Source organism: Pseudophryne corroboree, chromosome 1, assembly GCF_028390025.1.
Source record: "Pseudophryne corroboree isolate aPseCor3 chromosome 1, aPseCor3.hap2, whole genome shotgun sequence".
Taxonomy (NCBI): Eukaryota; Metazoa; Chordata; class Amphibia; order Anura; family Myobatrachidae; genus Pseudophryne; species Pseudophryne corroboree.
This window is the reverse complement of record NC_086444.1, coordinates 1,049,798,507-1,049,817,359: the sequence shown is the minus strand read 5'-3', so window position 1 is coordinate 1,049,817,359 and position 18,853 is coordinate 1,049,798,507. Positions and strand designations below refer to the sequence as shown.

Below are 18,853 nucleotides of genomic sequence, written 5' to 3'. Positions count from 1 at the left end.
ATTTATAGTGTGCCTATTGCCAGTATAATTCAAAGCACAAGTAATAATTTACATTAGTGCCTGCCCCATAGAAGCTTGCAGTCTCCATTCAATACCACACAAACACACACCGTAAGATCCATTTAGTCTAAAGCTAATTAATCTACCAGTATGTGGGACATTACATAGGTGTTTGCAGAACAATTTTGGACTGGCGAGAGAGGAAAACCAGTCTTGCCATGGTGCTTAGGACATAATAGGGCTGATTCTGATCACATGCAGTGTCGATGTTCATATACATTTTTGGGATTTCTTGTTTAAATTGACAAAAGGTTGCATAGAACATGCGTCCCACGGTGTTTACGTAGAGTCGCAGGACCAATTGAGCCACATGGACTCTGGAATGCATTCGGTGATGACTAAACAGACACACAAACATATTCCGTGTGATGGATGTGTTATGGGAGTGTCGCAGCAGTGGTTACAAATTCAGACACCTAATCGTGTACATCGGCAGCCATACTCTGACGGAGATTCTACACATAGCATGGGGCTAGTTTAAGTACCGATGGTCCTTCCGATGATCGTGACTGAGACACACATAGTGCGTGTACACCAGGGGAAGGATTTTTACTTTTACTAGTATTAAGTTGCAGATGCGACTGTGGCAAAAGACGCTAAATTGGTCTTAGCAGTATGTGACTCCTAATCCATCCCATGATGGCAGTGCTGGATAGGAGGAGGTTGCAGTAGTCAAGGTGGGAGAGGAGAGAATTGCTAAGAGTTTGGCTGCATCTTTGGTAAGAAAACAAAATATTAAACAATATTTTGAAAATAAATTATACTGCTGCTGAGTGGAACTGGGTGACTCTAGTTACCAGGGCCTGATTATCCAATAGGCTGATTAGGCTACAGCCTGAAGCACTGAGTCCTGGGGGGGTGCAGGGCCAGAACAATAAATTGTACTGAGATGGGAGCATTTTCTGGTGCCGCTGGAGTTAAACACCAGGGGGGAGATGTACTAAGCCTGAAAAGTGATAAATATCACTGTGATAAAGACCAGCCAATCGGCTCCTAGCTGCCTTGTCACAGGCTGTGTTTGAAAAATGACAGTTAGGAGCCGATTGGCTGGTGCTTTATCACAGTGATATTTATCACTTTTCAAGCTTAGTACATCTGGCCCCAGTAAACAGTACTGCATTAGTTGGGCTGTGGGCGTGGCTATGTAGCAGTACTGTCTAATGGGCGTGGCTAAAGTTCAGCCCGCTGTGTCTGGTCCTAGCTGTCATCTCAAAGAAGGCAGACTATTGGTGTGGACTGGAGCCTGGGTGACGTTGCATGGAGGCGTGGCTCCCGTTTGAATCGGAGATGCGCCGTCGGGACTCCTCTCTGTCTGCGCCGTCTTGTTATTGTTGCTGCTGCTGCTGTACATGGGACAGTGACACTCAGGCCACTGCCGTGGTCCGGTCACTGCGCCTGCAGCATGGGCCTGGGGGAGTCGGACAGGCAGGACTCTTCCCTGTGCAGGGGGAGGAAGTTCCAGGTCCCACAGCCGCCGTCCATCAAGGACTTAAGAGTTAAATGAAGCCGATCAGCTGCGGCGCCTTCCGGGAGGTGTACCTGGCCCGCCAGAAGAACAACAGCTGTTAAAGTGAGCAGGGACTTCTGAGTGATAGCAGAGCAATATGAATGGAGTGTTACACATTTTCAGCTGAATGTGAGCAAGAAAAAATTATTGGGGGGGGGGGGGGGCGACACTTCTGTATTAGCCTAGGGCAGCTAGAACCCTTAATCAGGCCCTGCTAGTTACATTAACATACTGTAGGATCAAAATATCTGAAATGGCTACGGTGGTACATACAGTATTGTGCAGTCATTTGCATATTTAAATGATATGTATAAACATTTATCTGCAGTATGATACCTGCTATTATAACAGTTATACATGTTTGTGTAGGGAGGCTGAAATGTAAATGCCACTGAAACAAATTATTTGTAATTTAAATTGGTAGAATTTATTAAGAAACTGCTACAATAATTCAAGATGAGGTTTCTTTAAAGAGTGTCTTCAACTTGTAATTTACACCCTTGTTCCTGTAATGTGAATGCATATGCATTACCAGGACAGTTCACATGACCTTTATTGTAAATATTATGTGTCCTATAAATGTGCACTAAGATATATCAACATATATTAGCAAACAGTATAATGTTGTAATATAATATTGTGACAGATTTATTAATATCGATTTCTTGATCTTTTGTTCCTGCTGACAAGGACATTACAAGGGGACGTCATATGTCTTACACACGACGTTCTGATTACTGTAGCATATTTATAGAACAGAAGATATTTTACCTTATTAATGTGCAAATCATGTCATCTGCCAATAACATAATGATGACCAATCGTCTACTGAAGCATCTAGATTCACATAATGAATCATTTATCTTTTGGACAAGTACCATCTGTCATTAATTCACTGAGCATTAATTTGAAGATGAGCAAATTTGGGATAACTATTAATTACATAGAATCATAGTCTCTGCATAATTTTAATATACGGTATTAACCAATGTATTCTGATCAAAGACACTTAAAAAACGGGCTTTACTGCGAGTTTTTGCCCAATGTTTTTTTCTGGCCATTTCAATTGAAGCCTGTCTCTTTTGTCCAAAAATGAACCTGTTTTTGGGATAAGTTCCCGGACCTATGTGCTTTCGCAGACGCGAAAACAGGTAACTTTTCATTGATTTTGGGGGGGGGGGGTCTCAGTGGGTCCCAAGAAAAATCCCTGATAAGTACCGGTGTCTGGGCTAATTGGATAGCTGCGGTAGATTACTGCGACTAATTGCATTCTTCCATTACTGTATTCCATTGGCTGAGAGCAGTTATTTGGTACAATACAACTTCTGTTGCTGCAGTATAACTCAGACTTATTAATTTATTTCCTTCTAGAGATGTGCCCACATACACCTTTCCTTAAATCGCGCCAAATAGCCCCGTTTGGCGCATCACAAACTTTGCAACTTAGCTGTGCCAAGCGTTCCACCACACACTTTTTCATAGAATATGTGTCTTATTCACATCACTAATGCGACAAACGTAGAATGCACGGGTACCCTAGATAGTGACACTGGCATTGTGTGCCACTCAGGCCCTATACAAAAAGCTTGCAGCAGGCATCGCGCCATGCAATGTTATATCTGCAACTTTATGCCATTCCTTCATGGAAAAAATACTAATCCTAAATACCTAACACACTGTGTGACTATGGCTATGAGGCAAATAAGACAAAAAAATTAAGGAAAAATACAATAGTCCATTAATTGCTGCCCGTGGCAGAGCATCTGTGTGGAGCCAGATATCCGTGCCACATGGTGAAATAAGGTAGGTGAATGTGGACACATAACACAGAAAAGATTGGGCGTAAACAAGTTACAAGCGCTAAAAGACTCTATTAGTGTACTTCCCTCTTATTGGGTTCATGAGGATGTAGGTATTTCTTCTTCACATTCTACACCGCCCTTGATTATTCAAAGCTCAGTGGAAATATAAAAAATGGAACATATCATGGTGTAGTATATCAACAATATATGGTGATTACACAATTCCCCAATTAACGTCTCTTTATATATGTCCAAAGTATATGGTTATAGTGATAGATATAGGTCCATGTATCTTGAATGGCATACCATACTCGGTGGACATATGAGATAAACATATAAAGGCATCTTTTCCGTAGATCCCACAATTAAACATGTGCTTCCCCGTTAATCGGAAAATGGAGGTGACTATTAAGTGTCCCCAGATGGTTTTGCTGTAAACATATGGAGGTGCGTACCCCAACTTACACTTTAGGTGTGTAATTGTGTATGTAAAGGTATATTTTGTTACCCCATACGCTGACAATGCCAGATAAATTTGGATAAGCGTACTCCACTCACAGAAATATAAACTGTTACTTTCTCATCAAGGTTTCTTTGTCCTAGCAATATACATACAAGTACTTCATATCATGAAAAAAAAATGAATTTTTTTATCCATGAAAAAGGGGGTACAGTTTATTAAAAATCCCTTCAGTTTACAAAAAAAACTTTAAAAACATCAAAATTTATTTGAGAAATGTACTCAGCACAAAAAAAACGGAAACAACCACAAGGTGCAAAAGATAGTAAAAAATGGTGTTGGGCGTTCCGGTCTGCCCACTCACCAAACACCCAGATGAACCAGACGTGGATTAACAAATTGATGTGCTCCTTAGTACAGGTGTTCCCCTCTGTAATTATCCCAACGCGTTTCAATCCTGCTGGATCCTTCCTCAGGACGCCTGAGTGTGATATACTCTACTCTTTCCACTTGAATGTGGACACATGTATATAAAATGAACATGTTACCCTAATTGTTATTCTTTGTAAAATGACATCATTATTATCAATACTTAAATATAAAAAGAAAGCATGCAGGTGTTCCAATTCCTAGGTTGTACAATGTCCAATATCTTTTATTTATCTCATTTAAAAGTCACAGTATTGCAGAAGTATAACATTAGGAGAAGCTTACCAGCCAGTGCAGTTAGGCCAGGTAGAGGGATTCAATAGTAATTATGTGAGTACAAGCTCCAGGGCTGTATATAAAGTTGCTACTGCCTTTTAAATTAACATGCGATACAGAATGTCTTCAACCATATGCTGGTGTTCCTTCCCCCATGGCCCCATTCATTCTTGTCTCAGACAAATAAGTGGTTGGTAAAGATTAAAGCAGGAGCAAATTAAATTAGTAGAATTAATTATTGAATTAGTTTATTTGAGACTTGCAAAAGATACTAAAGGGCATTATCACACAAACTTAGAAGAATATTTGTCTACACCAATGGATCGACCATTAAGGAGATCACCCACTGTGTAGAAATATGTCTTTCTTTTTTGGTAACTTGTACAGTGATGGAATGGGAAATATTGTAACACTGAAATTTTTTTTTAAATATTAGTGTTTTTTCAAAGTAGATATAGCAACCCTAAAGTTTCTTATAAATGGGACTTTATTATTAATTGGAAAGGGCACAATGACCAGGAACACGCTATGATGTATTCTAATGCCATTGCTTTTTGGGTCCTGCAAAAGGTAATATGACTTGTTTCTGTGGCTATTTTACTTACTTCAGCTACATCAAAAAAAGGTGTCAATTAGGCCCTCACTGAGTGTTGTGTTACGTTGTCTGCTGTGCCTGTCCGATAAGGAGTTTTGTTTTAATAAGTACTGACTTGTGCTTGAAAAGTAAAGACATACACTTTTCGTGTTCCTTAACAATCGTTTTAGATGCTGCTATTACTATGGGAATGGTTCTCCTCAATGAAGCTGCAACCTCAAAAGGAGATGTTGGAAAAAGAAGAAGTAAGTCATTTGGGAACATTATTTTAAAAAATAGTCTATTGTACAGTATGTACCTAGATATAGGATCCTAGGGGACTATTCAGAGCAGTTGAGCAAAAATCGCAAATGCGCATACCCGACCCTTCACTATGTGATCGCTTCCCAGAAGGATGCAATCACATAGTGAGTGGCGGGCGTCCAGGAGCGGCGCCGTGGCATTAGGGGGGTGGAGAGCAGGAAACAAAGGCGTGTCATGGCAATTTTCAGGGCTGGCTGATGACGTTGCATGCGTTTCCTACAAGTGGAAACATTGCGGCGGTGCCCCTGCCTATGCAGCATTCTCAACCTCTATTTGAGATTTAGCGTTGTGATTGCGGAGCAGCGCCACACATGCCGGGTGGCCTTGCCCTTTGCTGGGAGGCCACCAGCATGTTATTTTAGTGGTCACAGATTTTGCTAAGATAACAAAATCTGCATCCAACTCTGCATAACTCCCCCATGTCTACATTTCTCAGAGAGAACCGGAAAATACACTTCTTAATGCTGTTGGGATGTCCATTGGTACATGATTTGTTGTTCGGTAACTTTGGCACAAGACGGCATTGTACGAACACTGGAAATATAGTAATAACACAATGCAAATCTATCTACCATCTACGGTACCTACAGTATCTATGTTTATGCATTGTTTTTTTTTTCTGATGGTAGTTAATGGTTTGCAATAGCAGCAACCTTTTTGAAATCATTTCCAGAAACAGGAAGAATGAAATTAAATAATTTCAGAAATGTAAGTGTAGAAGCATTTGAAATGCATGTAACTCTGCATCGCCTGTACTTCTTTCCAATGCATGCACAGTGCAAAAACAAAATAGGTCTATGTTCCACTCAGCATCAGGTCCCATTCTACAATGGACAAAATAGAGATTGAAGGCACTGTACAAAAAGTATTGCACTGTAGCAATCAAGCAAGGTATTCCCTAGTGATAACTTCTCCACTGTGTAATGGGTGGCAGACTGTCTTCACAAACACTGATTGTGCATTAGGTATTGAGAGAACAGGCGGCCTCTGGGTGTAGTCCTTTATCACACACACACCGATCCACCCATTCACACACATCCACATCCACCAATACACACACATACACAAACCCTCTAAAATACAAGAAGCAGACAAACTGCAGGAAATCCTGCTGCCATCAGCGTTCGATCTGAAATGATGGATTCCACACCAGAGTTTTATCCAGAATTAGAAATGGACACCGCCGTGACAGTTTGGATTAGGTGATTGGTCTAGCACCAACTGTAAGCCAGTGTGTCACATGATACTCCCAGCCAATCTGCAGTCACCCAGGGCCATAAAGATCTTGCAAAAGCATTTCTTGATGTCAGTGCTTTGTTGTCATCCACAGATCTGCAGGGATTCTCTGTTAGCTTTCTGCCTGTGGACTCCTGTGCTGTATCATTCTAGCACCCACTGACTGTAGCGGTTCCAACACATACCGATTCAAGCGTACTGGTTCCAGCACGTTTCAAGCGTGTACCGGTCCCAGTCCAGTCTCTGCACATAACAGTTCCAGCCTGGTCACAGCACATACCGGTTCCAGCATATACTGTTCAAGTATACACTGGTTCCATTCAGTCCTTGCATATTCCAGTTCCAGACCAACTCGGGCAGTACTGTCAGTGAACACTAGTCCAGAGTGCTAATATTGTTTTGTTGCAGCTATGTCCCGGCTATCCTGCAAACCGGTCCTGCTTCACAGTTCAGTTCTCAAGTACTGCAGCCATGTCCCGGCTATGCTGCAAACGGTTCTCAAGTATTACAGTTCGTGTTTCCAAGCCACAGTATCCAGGCTTTCTGCAGTTCGTGTTTTCAAGCCACAGTTGATTATTATCTAGCCAGTTCCTGTTATCAAGCCTCACAATCCAGACTTCATTATTCAGTCATTCATGTTTTCAAGCATCAGCAATCCAGTCACTACAAACACTGCACTGTGCCCAGGTCATCCACACTCAACGGAAAGCCTAGTGCCCAAGAGAAGGAACTATATTCGTTCTCCTCACTTCCTCCCTCCTGTGGTCTCTACTTTTCCTTCTCTGATCTGCTCGTTGGATTCCTCTCCTCAGCCTGACCTGACACCCCTTAGTCTTATCTATTGCTTTCTATAGCAATTCACAGGGATAACCCCTTTCTTTAACTTTCTCTGCGTAATACTAAGGTTGTATTTCATATATTGTCATCTTCACAAATTCTCCTAACTCTACAGAATTGAGAATAGGGGATATGAATTTTACCCCTTTAACACTGCACACATGGGTCTAGCCCAGGTCACCGAACATGGGTTTCAAACCGTGTCATAGCGGCTTGAAACCTGTTTACCCCACAGGATGGACCCAGATTATTGCTGGGGTTTCCTTCTACCGACGCTTGGAGATAACATCGTGACACAGTCCGGGATGCCAGATCCGTTGAGATTCTCAACGGATCCCGTTGTCTATATTCCCACTGTCAGGATCCCGACTGCCAGGATTTTGTACCCAACTCATTAAGATGTCACACATTTTAGACACTCATCAGCTGTTAGGAGTTTTAAGGGTTTCAGTTGCATGACTTTATATAGTATAATTAAAAAAATAATGTGTTGAGTTTTTAATTAAACTTTTGAAAAATTTATAGAAATTGGAGATTGCTCTCCTTTAACCATTCATTTTGCCAGGAAAATAGTCACATGGCCTAATGTGTGATCATCCGTATTGAGCGTAACCTCAGATGTAAAGGGAATGTAAAAAGTCAGTGTGAAATGGCATTTCAATATCTCCTACACTAACCTCATTATTATGGAGATGGAAGCATTTGCTTTTAGCTAAGCCTTTCAGTCAAACGTAATTTTGTTTAGGATAATAAATCTTGCAAATACGGTGAGTTAAATTAAGCAACTAATCCTATTCTACACTATTTCACATACAGTCATATACAGCAATCCCCAGCATCCAGAATCCATAACACTTATCCTATCTGTAATTTGGAAATCTGTTTTGATGTATGTTGCATTTTATGCTAAATTACTTATGCTTATTGTTAGGGCCTATAAATAGCAGGACTGTAAGCAGAGCAAGATACAGCCATAGCTCAAACTACTGACTGTGGCAGTGTGCTTTATCATGTCACCAAGGAGCACCCAGTAACAGCAGGGCAGCAATCAGCCAGCTGGGGAAAACTGCAAGTTAAAGAATCTTCTCTGGATGCAAAAAGTTCATCATTTTATTATTACAACTTGTTTGTACTCCATTTCATGATAGTCTTTAGAAAACATCTTTTATTAAAAAAAACTAAATTAAAAATGTTAAAGTACATTTTTCTTGTTAAAAATGACTAGTTTTATAGATTGAGATTTTTAATTTTAATTGCACATTTTTCTTTGCAGCAATAATGATACAATGTATTTTCTTGAACTGAAGAAAAACATAGGCCTGCACACTTTGCATACCCCATAGGCAGCTCCAGCCTCTCTGCAATTTCTGTAATCACTGGATTGGCAGACACCAATCCTAGCCATCGGGACGGGGCAACCCTTGCACCTGTGAGCAATCCAATCCAGAGCCACCACGTCATCTCCTCTAGTGAGTGTGAGCGGTCTGTGTCGGAGTGTGGCTATACTTGGATGTGACGTTGTCAAGCACACCCCTCACAAAGACCCTGTACACCTATGAAGATGGGCTAAGTTTAATAAGTGCCAGTTTTGCAAAACCACTTGTTTTGATGTCTTTCCATGCAGTTTTGGTAACCCCACCGTAGTAATACCACCAGTTTAGAAGACTACATCGGCCATCTTGATATTTTCACACGTTAAGAATCAAAACCACCACATTTACCAATTGACAATTTATAAGCCACTGGAGAATTGGGCCAAAAAACAGAAGAGGAGGTTTTGACAGGCGACAGACCTCAAAAAAACATGCTGGGCAGGATGTAATGACGTCAGAGTTGGCCGGTGGTGTGGGTTCCCGGCCGAAATTGGACTTTTTTTAAAGCATTAATCGTGTACAAGGCAAAACATTATTACAGGTTGAGTATCCCATATCCAAATATTCCGAAATACGGAATATTCCGAAATACGGACTTTTTTGAGTGAGAGTGAGATAGTGAAACCTTTGTTTTTTGATGGCTCAATGTACACAAACTTTGTTTAATACACAAAGTTATTAAAACTATTGTATTAAATGACCTTCAGGCTGTGTGTATAAGGTGTATATGAAACATAAATTAATTGTGTGAATGTACACACACGTTGTTCAATGCACAAAGTTACAAAAAATATTGGCTAAAATTACCTTCCGGCTATGTGTATAAGGTGTATATGTAACAAAAAATGCATTCTGTGCTTAGATTTAGGTCCCATCGCCATGATATCTCATTATAGTATGCAATTATTCCAAAATACGGAAAAATCCGATATCCAAAATACCTCTGGTCCCAAGCATTTTGGATAAGGGATACTCAACCTGTATTATTATTATTATTATCCTTTATTTATATGCCGCCACAAGGGTTCCGCAGCGCCCAATTACAGAGTACATATGCACATAAAACAGCAAAACAGTGACTTACAGTTAAAGACAATATAGAACAAATACAGGGTAACTAAGCATAACTACACCAGTAAATGACATAGAGATAAAACCATGTCTTGTACATGATTGTCGCTTTAAAAAACGTCAGAGTTCTTTCAGGAACTTGGACGTCATTACATCTGGCATGCTGTGTGAGCTAATGTATCTGGTCAGATGGTGAGGAACCACATTACACTTGAGGTCTATCATTATGTACTGAATAAAAAGAGAGAACATTAATAATATTTTATTCATATATTAGGGAGCAAAATGTATTTTCATTTTATTAGGAGAGTAGTATGGCACGATAAAAAGCAATACTAATTGTTAATTGGTGTTAAAAAATGATTTTGTATGACTGAGGCAACAATTCTTGTTTTATGATGTGGGCATCATTTATATAGTCATAAAAGGTTGCCTCCGTCATAAAAGCGTTTTAATTTGATACCTCGCCTTCTGATTGGCCAGATAGATGCATAGTTTTTACGGTGGACCATCCTTGGGCCTAATTCAGATCTGATCGCAGCAGGAAATTTGTTAGCTATTGGGCAAAACCATGTGCACTGCAGGTGTGGCAGATAAAACATTTGCAGAGTGAGTTAGATTTGGGTGGGTTATTTTGTTTCTGTGCAGAGTAAATACTGCCTGCTATTGTTACACTGCAATTAAAGGGCCCTACACACATGCCGATTTGTGTTAAAGATATGAACGATCTCGTTCATAAATGAACGAGAACTCGTTCATATCTTTCAGTGTGGAGGCTCCAGCGATGAACGATGCGCGGCCCCACGCTCGTTCATCGCTGGTCCCCCGTCGGCTGTGCATGCAGGCCAATATGGACGATCTCGTCCATATTTGCCTGCACTTCAATGGAGCTGCGTGACGGGGGAGTGAAGAAACTTCACTTTCCCCCGTCACTGCCCCACCGCCGCCAGGTCGCTCGTCGGCCGTATCCGCCGTCGGGCAGCTCGGCGGCGGATCGGCATGTCTGTAGGCCCCATAAGATTTCAGTTTGAACACACCCCACCCAAATCTAACTCTCTCTGCATATGTTATATCTTCCCCACCCCCCTGCAATGCACATGGTTTTGCCCAACTGCTAACAAATTTGCTGGTATGATCAGGTCTGAATTAGCCCCCATGTGCACTGCAGGGGGGGGCAGATATAATGTGCAGAGAGAGTTAGATTTGAGTGTGGTGTGTTCAAACTGAAATCTAAATTGCAGTGTAAAAATAAAGCAGCCTGTATTTACCCTGCATAGAAACAATATACCCCACCCAAATCTAACTCTCTCTTCACATGTTATATCTTCCCCACCTGCATTGCACATGGTTTTGCCCATTAGCTAACAATTTTGGTGCTGCGATCAGATCTGAATTCGGCCCCTTGTGTGGTGTGACCATTTGTAAACCGGTGGACATTGGTCTCAAACCCTGTCATTACTTACAAATACTATTGGGTATATTCAATGCATGTCGGATCCTTTCCGACGGAAAGGATCCGACAATGCAGTATTCAATTTGGGTTGGCCATTCTCAACAATGTTAAGCCGACTTTTAAAGTTGGATTGACATTGTCGAAAACGGCGCTAAAAACGGTCGGATTTGGCTGCAAATCAGACATAACACGTGGATCCACATGTTTTCCAACAAGTCGGAGTTGCCAACCTGTCGAAAAAACGGCAGCCCCATTGAATAGGTCGAATCACTGCTCGACCTGAAAAAGTCAGAAACTGCCATCTTTCCGACAAGGATTGAAATACACCCCTATGAAGGATTTGACAGTATAAACCTGTTAATATAATAACGAGTTCATGTAACACCCAAATATCTAGCCATATAATGTTGGTCATCATTCCTAAAGATTTATTTACCTAATATTCTATATGATTTTTATTGTTCCTTACATTAGTGGTAGATTTCTATTAAGGCTATACATTTTATGTTTATTTCGCTTACAATAGATATGTGCTCTTGTTTTACAGTTATATGTCTAGTTGGGCTGGGCCTTGTGGTGTTCTTCTTCAGCTTCCTCCTGTCAATCTTCCGCTCCAAGTATCATGGTTACCCATACAGGTATGTTTACTGTACACATGAATGATAGTTTCATTAAAATTTTGTTTCATTTCTATTCAGATATAATTTAAAAAGTTTTTACCTTTTCACAAGTGAGTGAACTTTTTTAAGATTGAAAAATTCTCCTACCCGTAGATTATGGAACAACAATCGTTATGTGTGTTGTCATTTTTCTTTTACTCTCAATAACTTGTCATTCTTCTGTGTGCTGAAAGCATTGGGGACTTGTGTCATCATTAATAAGCTCATAAAGTGGCATGTAGCATACTTTGTATTAGCCAAGGTACAATAATCAAGTGAATGGTGGCAGAGATGTCACCGATTGAAATCTACCTGATGTGCATGCCGTATGTAGGGTACTGTGAACTACACTAATTACAAAACAATAAGATAGAGACATCGTTAATGTACCATTTTGTCTTTGTCACATTTATTACAGGACAATACACTGCAATGAACGATTAAATAAATATGTGTCTGAATTTAATCAAACTGAGAATATACGGGTCTACTATGGTATGCCGACGCCAAGCATACCGGCGCCGGGATCCCGACCGCCAGTATACCGGCAGTGGGGTGAGCGCAAAAGAGCTACGTTCGCCACACTATTTATTGCTACGCACGCCACGCTGTTTATTCTCCTTCCAGGGGTGTCGTAGACACCCCAAGAGGGAAAATAGTTGTCAGTATGCCAGCTGTCGGGATTCCGGCGCCAGGATCCTGACAGCCGGCATATCAAGTGCCACCCAGAATATGCACATAATTTTTCTCTTACGTCCTAGAGTATGCTGGGGACGCCGTAAGGACCATGGGGTATAGACGGGCTCCGCAGGAGACATGGGCACTATAAAGAACTTTAGAATGGGTGTGCACTGGCTCCTCCCTCTATGCCCCTCCTCCAGACCTCAGTTAGATCCTGTGCCCAGAGGAGACTGGGTGCATTACAGGGGCTCTCCTGAGTTTTTCTGAAAAATAATTTTGTTAGGTTTTTTATTTTCAGGGAGCACTGCTGGCAACAGGCTCCCTGCATCGTGGGACTGAGGAGAGAGAAGCAGACCTACTTAAATGATAGGCTCTGCTTCTTAGGCTACTGGACACCATTAGCTCCAGAGGGAGTCGGAACGCAGGTCTCACCTCGCCGTTCGTCCCGGAGCCGCGCCGCCGTCCTCCTCGCAGAGCCGGAAGATAGAAGCCGGGTGAGTATAGAAGAAAGAAGACTTCAAAGGCGGCTGAAGACTTCAGATCTTCTATGAGGTAACGCTGCGCGCCATTGCTCCCACACACTACATACACTGCAGGCACAGATGGGTGCAGGGCGCAGGGGGGGACGCCCTGGGCAGCAATAAACCTCTAGGACTGGCTCATATGGATATATAGGCTGCGGTGGCAATATATTTTATAATCCCCCGCCAGTATAAATAAATTTGAGCGGGACCGAAGCCCGCTGCTGAGGGGGCAGAGCTTGATCTCACAGCACTAACCAGCGCCATTTTCTCCACCACACTGCAGAAGCTGGCTCCCCGGACTCTCCCCTGCTGAACACGGTGACAGAGGGGAAAAAAGAGGGGGGGGGGGGGCACTTGTAAGGCGCAGTGAGTGTATAGGTTTATCTATATGATTATATAAAAGCGCTGTTTATCTGGGAATTTTGTTTCCAGGGTTATTGGCGCTGGGTGTGTGCTGGCATACTCTCTCTCTGTCTCTCCAAAGGGCCTTATCAGGGGAACTGTCTCCATTTATATATATATATATATATATATATATATATATATATACAATTCCTGTGTGTGTGGGGGGTGTCGGTACGCCTGTGTCGGCATGTCTGAGGCCGAAGGCTCTTCTAGAGAGGAGGTGGAACAGATGATTGTGATGTCTCCATCGGCAATGCCGACACCTGATTGGTTGGACATGTGGAATGTTTTAAATGCAAATGTGACCTTGTTACATAAGAGATTGGACAAAGTAGAGTCCAGGGATAATACGGGGAGTCAATCAATGGCTTTGACGGTGTCACAGGGCCCTTCAGGGTCTCAAAAACGTCCCCTATCCCAAATAGCAGACACTGATACCGATCCGGATTCTGACTCCAGTGTCGACTACGATGATGCAAGGCTACACCCAAGGGTGGCCAAAAGTATTCATTATATGATTATTGCAATAAAAGATGTTTTGCATATCACAGATGACCCCTCTGTCCCTGACACGAGGGTACACATGTTTAAGGAAAAGAAACCTGAGGTAACATTTCCCCCATCGCATGAGCTGAATGCGTTATTTGAAAAAGCTTGGGAAACTCCAGACAAAAAACTGCAGATTCCCAAAAGAGTTCTTATGGCGTATCCTTTCCCGGCACAGGACAGGGTACGGTGGGAATCCTCGCCAAGGGTGGACAAAGCTTTGACGCGCTTATCCAAAAAGGTGGCGCTACTGTCCCCAGACACGGCAGCTCTCAAAAGATCCTGCTGATCGCAGACAGGAAATGACTTTAAAATCAATTCATACACATACTGGTGCTTTACTCAGACCGGCTATAGCATCGGCTTGGGTCTGTAGCGCAGTAGCAGCTTGGACAGATACCTTGTCAGCTGATCTTGATACCCTAGATAGGGATACCATTTTGTTGACCTTAGGTCACATCAAGGACGCAGTCTTATATATGAGAGACGCTCAGAGAGATGTCGGACTACTAGGTTCAAGGGCCAACGTGATGGCGGTCTCGGCTAGGCGAGCACTGTGGACCCGCCAATGGACGGGTGATGCCGACTCAAAGAGGCATATGGAAGTTTTACCTTACAAGGGTGTATTTGGGGAAGGTCTCGCGGACCTGGTTTCCACAGCTACCGCGGGTAAATCTACCTTTTTGCCTTATGTTCCCCCACAGCAAAAGAAAACTCCTCAATATCAGATGCAGTCCTTTCGGTCGCATAAGTCCAGAAGAGGTCGGGCCTCTTCCTTCCTCGCCAGAGGTAAGGGTAGAGGGAAGAGAATGCCTGCTATGGCCAGTTCCCAGGAACAGAAGTCCTCCCCGGCTTCTACTAAATCCACCGCATGACGATGGGGCTCTCCTGAGGGAGGCCGCACCGGTGGGGGCACGTCTTCGACTCTTCAGCCACATCTGGGTTCAGTCGGACGTGGATCCTTGGGCGATGGAAATTGTATCCCAGGGCTACAAGCTGGAATTTGAAGACGTGCCTCCTCGTCGATTCTTCAAATCGGCTTTACCAGCTTCTCCCCCAGAGAGGGAGATCATTTTAGCTGCAATTCAAAAGCTGTGTCAACAGCAAGTGATTATCAAGGTTCCCCTAACGCAACAGGGGAAGGGGTACTATTCAACCCTATTTGTGGTCCGGAAACCGGATGGCTCGGTCAGACCCATTCTAAATCTAAAATCCCTGAACCTGTTTTTAAAAAGGTTCAAGTTTAAGATGGAATCGCTCAGGGCAGTCATCTCCAGCCTGGAAGGGGGGGGGATTTTATGGTGTCATTGGACATAAAGGATGCATACCTAAAAGTCCCCATATATCCTCCTCATCAGGCATACCTGAGATTCGCTGTACAGGACTGTCATTACCAGTTTCAGACGTTGCCGTTTGGGCTTTCCATGGCCCCGAGGGTGTTCACCAAGGTAATGGCGGAAATGATGGTGCTCCTACGCAGGCAAGGAGTCACAATTATCCCGTACTTGGACGATCTCCTGATAAAAGCGAGATCAAAGGAACAGTTGCAGAAAAGCGTGTCGCTCTCCCTGGGAGTGCTACAGCAACATGGATGGATTCTAAATCTACCAAAGTCGCAGTTAGTTCCAACGACTCGGCTGTCTTTCTTAGGCATGATTCTGGACACAGAACAGAAGATGGTTTTTCTCCCGAGGGATAAAGCACAAGAACTCCAGAACATGGCAAGAGACCTGTTAAAACCGAAAAGAGTGTCAGTCCATCAGTGCACTCGAGTACTGGGAAAAATGGTGGCGACCTACGAGGCCATCCCCCTTCGGCAGGTTTCATGCGAGGACTTTTCAGTGGGATCTTCTGGACAAGTGGTCCGGGTCCCACCTTCAAATACATCAGAAAATAACTCTGTCCCCCAGGGCCAGGGTGTCTCTCCTGTGGTGGCTCCAGAGTGCTCACCTTCTAGAGGGTCGCAGATTCGGCATCCAGGACTGGGTTCTGATGACCACGGACGCGAGCCTCCGAGGATGGGGAGCAGTCACACAAGGAAGGAATTTTCAGGGACTGTGGTCAAGCCAGGAGGCTTGTCTACACATCAACATACTGGAATTGAGGGCCATATACAACGGCCTACGACAAGCGGAGAATATTCTTCACGACCTACCGGTTCTGATTCAATCAGACAACGTCACAGCCGTGGCTCATGTAAACCGCCACGGCGGGACAAGGAGCAGAGTGGCAATGGCAGAAGCCATCAGGATTCTGTGCTGGGCAGAAAATCACGTAAGCGCTCTGTCAGCGGTATTCATTCCGGGAGTGGACAACTGGGAAGCAGTCTTCCTCAGCAAACACGATCTCCATCCAGGAGAGTAGGGACTTCATCAAAAAGTTTTTGCAGAGATAACAAGTCTTTGGGGACTTCTTCAAATAGACATGATGGCGTCACGCCTCAGCAAGAAGCTTCGGAGGTATTGTGCCAGGTCAAGGGACCCTCAGGCAGTAGCGGTGGACGCTCTCGTGACACCATGGGTGTTTCAGTCGTTCTATGTGTTCCCTCCTCTTCCTCTCATCTCAAAGATACTGAGAATCATAAGGCGAAAAAGAGTGCAGACAATACTCATTGTTCCAGATTGGCCTCGAAGGGCCTGGTATTCAGATCTTCAGGAGCTGCTCACAGAAGATCCATGGCCTCTTCCTCTCAGGGAGGACCTGTTACAGCAGGGGCCCTGCGTGTTCCAAGACTTACCGCGGTTACGTTTGACGGCATGGCGGGTGAACACCAAATCCTAGCTGGGAAGGGTATTCAGGAGGAAGTCATCTCTACTCTGAATAAGGATAGGAAGGAGGTGACGGCGAAACATTATCACCGTATCTGGAGGAAGTATGTTTCTTGGTGTGAAGCCAAGAATGCTCCTACGGAAGACTTCCACTTGGGCCGGTTTCTCCACTTTCTACAGACTGGAGTGGATATGGGCCTAAAGTTAGGCTCCATTAAGGTACAGATTTCGGCCCTTTCTATATTCTTCCAGAAAGAATTGGCTTCTCTCCCAGAAGTCCAGACTTTTGTAAAGGGAGTGCTGCACATTCAGCCTCCTTTTGTGCCCCCAGTGGCACCATGGGACCTTAACGTGGGGTTACAGTTCCTAAAATCTCACTGGTTTGAGCCTCTTCAAACTGTTGAGTTAAAATTTCTCACATGGAAAGTGGTCATGTTATTGGCCTTGGCATCTGCAAGGCGGGTGTCAGACTTGGCAGCCTTGTCTCATAAGAGCCCCTATCTCATTTTCCATGTGGATAGAGCAGAGTTGAGGACTCGTCCTCAATTTTTGCCTAAGGTGGTGTCATCGTTTCATATGAACCAACCTATTGTGGTGCCTGTGGCTACGGGAGATTTGGAGGATTCCAAATCCCTTGATGTAGCCAGGGCCTTAAAAATTTACGTAGCCAGGACGGCTCGAATTAGAAAAACAGAAGTTCTGTTTGTCCTGTATGTTGCCAACAAGGTTGGCGCTCCTGCTTCTAAGCAGTCTATTGCTCGCTGGATCTGCAATACGATTCAGCAGGCTCATTCTACGGCTGGATTGCCGGTACCAAATTCAGTAAAAGCCCATCCCACTAGGAAGGTGGGCTCTTCTTGGGCGGCTGCCCGAGGCGTCTCGGCTTTACAGCTTTGCCGAGCAGCTACTTGGTCGGGTTCAAACACTTTTGCTAAATTCTACAAGTTTGATACCCTGGCTGATGAGCACCTCATGTTTGCTCAATCGGTGCTGCAGAGTCATCCGCACTCTCCCGCCCGGTCTGGAGCTTTGGTATAATCCCCATGGTCCTTACGGAGTCCTCAGCATCCTCTAGGACGTAAGAGAAAATAAGATTTTAAACCTACTGGTAAATCTTTTTCTCCTAGTCCGTAGAGGATGCTGGGCGCCTGTCCCAGTGCGGACTAAATTCTGCAAGACTTGTATATAGTTTTTGCTTACATAAGGGTTATGTTACAGTTTTGATCAGTCTCGGGCTGATGCTGTTTTGTTTCATACTGTTAACAGGTTAGTATATTCCATGTTATACGGTGTGAATGGTGTGGGCTGGTATGAATCTTGCCCTTAGATTAACAAAATCCTTTCCTCGTACTGTCCGTCTCCTCTGGGCACAGTTTCTCTAACTGAGGTCTGGAGGAAGGGATTAGAGGGAGGAGCCAGTGCACACCCATTCTAAAGTTCTTTATAGTGCCCATGTCTCCTGCGGAGCCCGTCTATACCCCATTGTCCTTACGGAGTCCCCAGCATCCTCTACGGACTAGGAGAAAAAGATTTACCGGTAGGTTTAAAATCTTATTTTTTACAAAAGCAGTATGGTATTTTATAATTCATTCCCTTGTAAATTTTGGCCAAAATATTTTTTTATATATATGTACAAATTATATAATGATAAAGGTATCTAAAGCAGAATTAAACTTTTCATGAGCACAGCATTGTTATAATCTCTTAGTACATGGCTATCAGTGGTTTTCCAATTCTAATGATAAATAGTAAAAGTGCGTTGTCTATGTAATCTGGCAAGCAGACCACCAGTAGTCACACGAGCAGAAACATTGAGTACTGTGGAATTCTGATTCTCTGCTGTAGCGGATGAAAACAACATTTATTAT

General features: G+C 43.4%; 1 protein-coding gene across 2 annotated transcripts in view; it reads left to right on the top strand.

Moving 5' to 3' along the window:
- The window catches only part of TUSC3 (tumor suppressor candidate 3), a 563,832-nt gene that overhangs the window by 527,091 nt on the left and 17,888 nt on the right, over positions 1 to 18,853 (top strand). For both annotated transcript variants that reach the window (XM_063920865.1, XM_063920866.1), the window contains exons 8-9: positions 5,300 to 5,374; positions 11,950 to 12,040. In XM_063920865.1, coding sequence (XP_063776935.1) covers positions 5,300 to 5,374; positions 11,950 to 12,040 — 166 coding nt within the window. The remainder of the gene's footprint in view (positions 1 to 5,299; positions 5,375 to 11,949; positions 12,041 to 18,853) is intronic.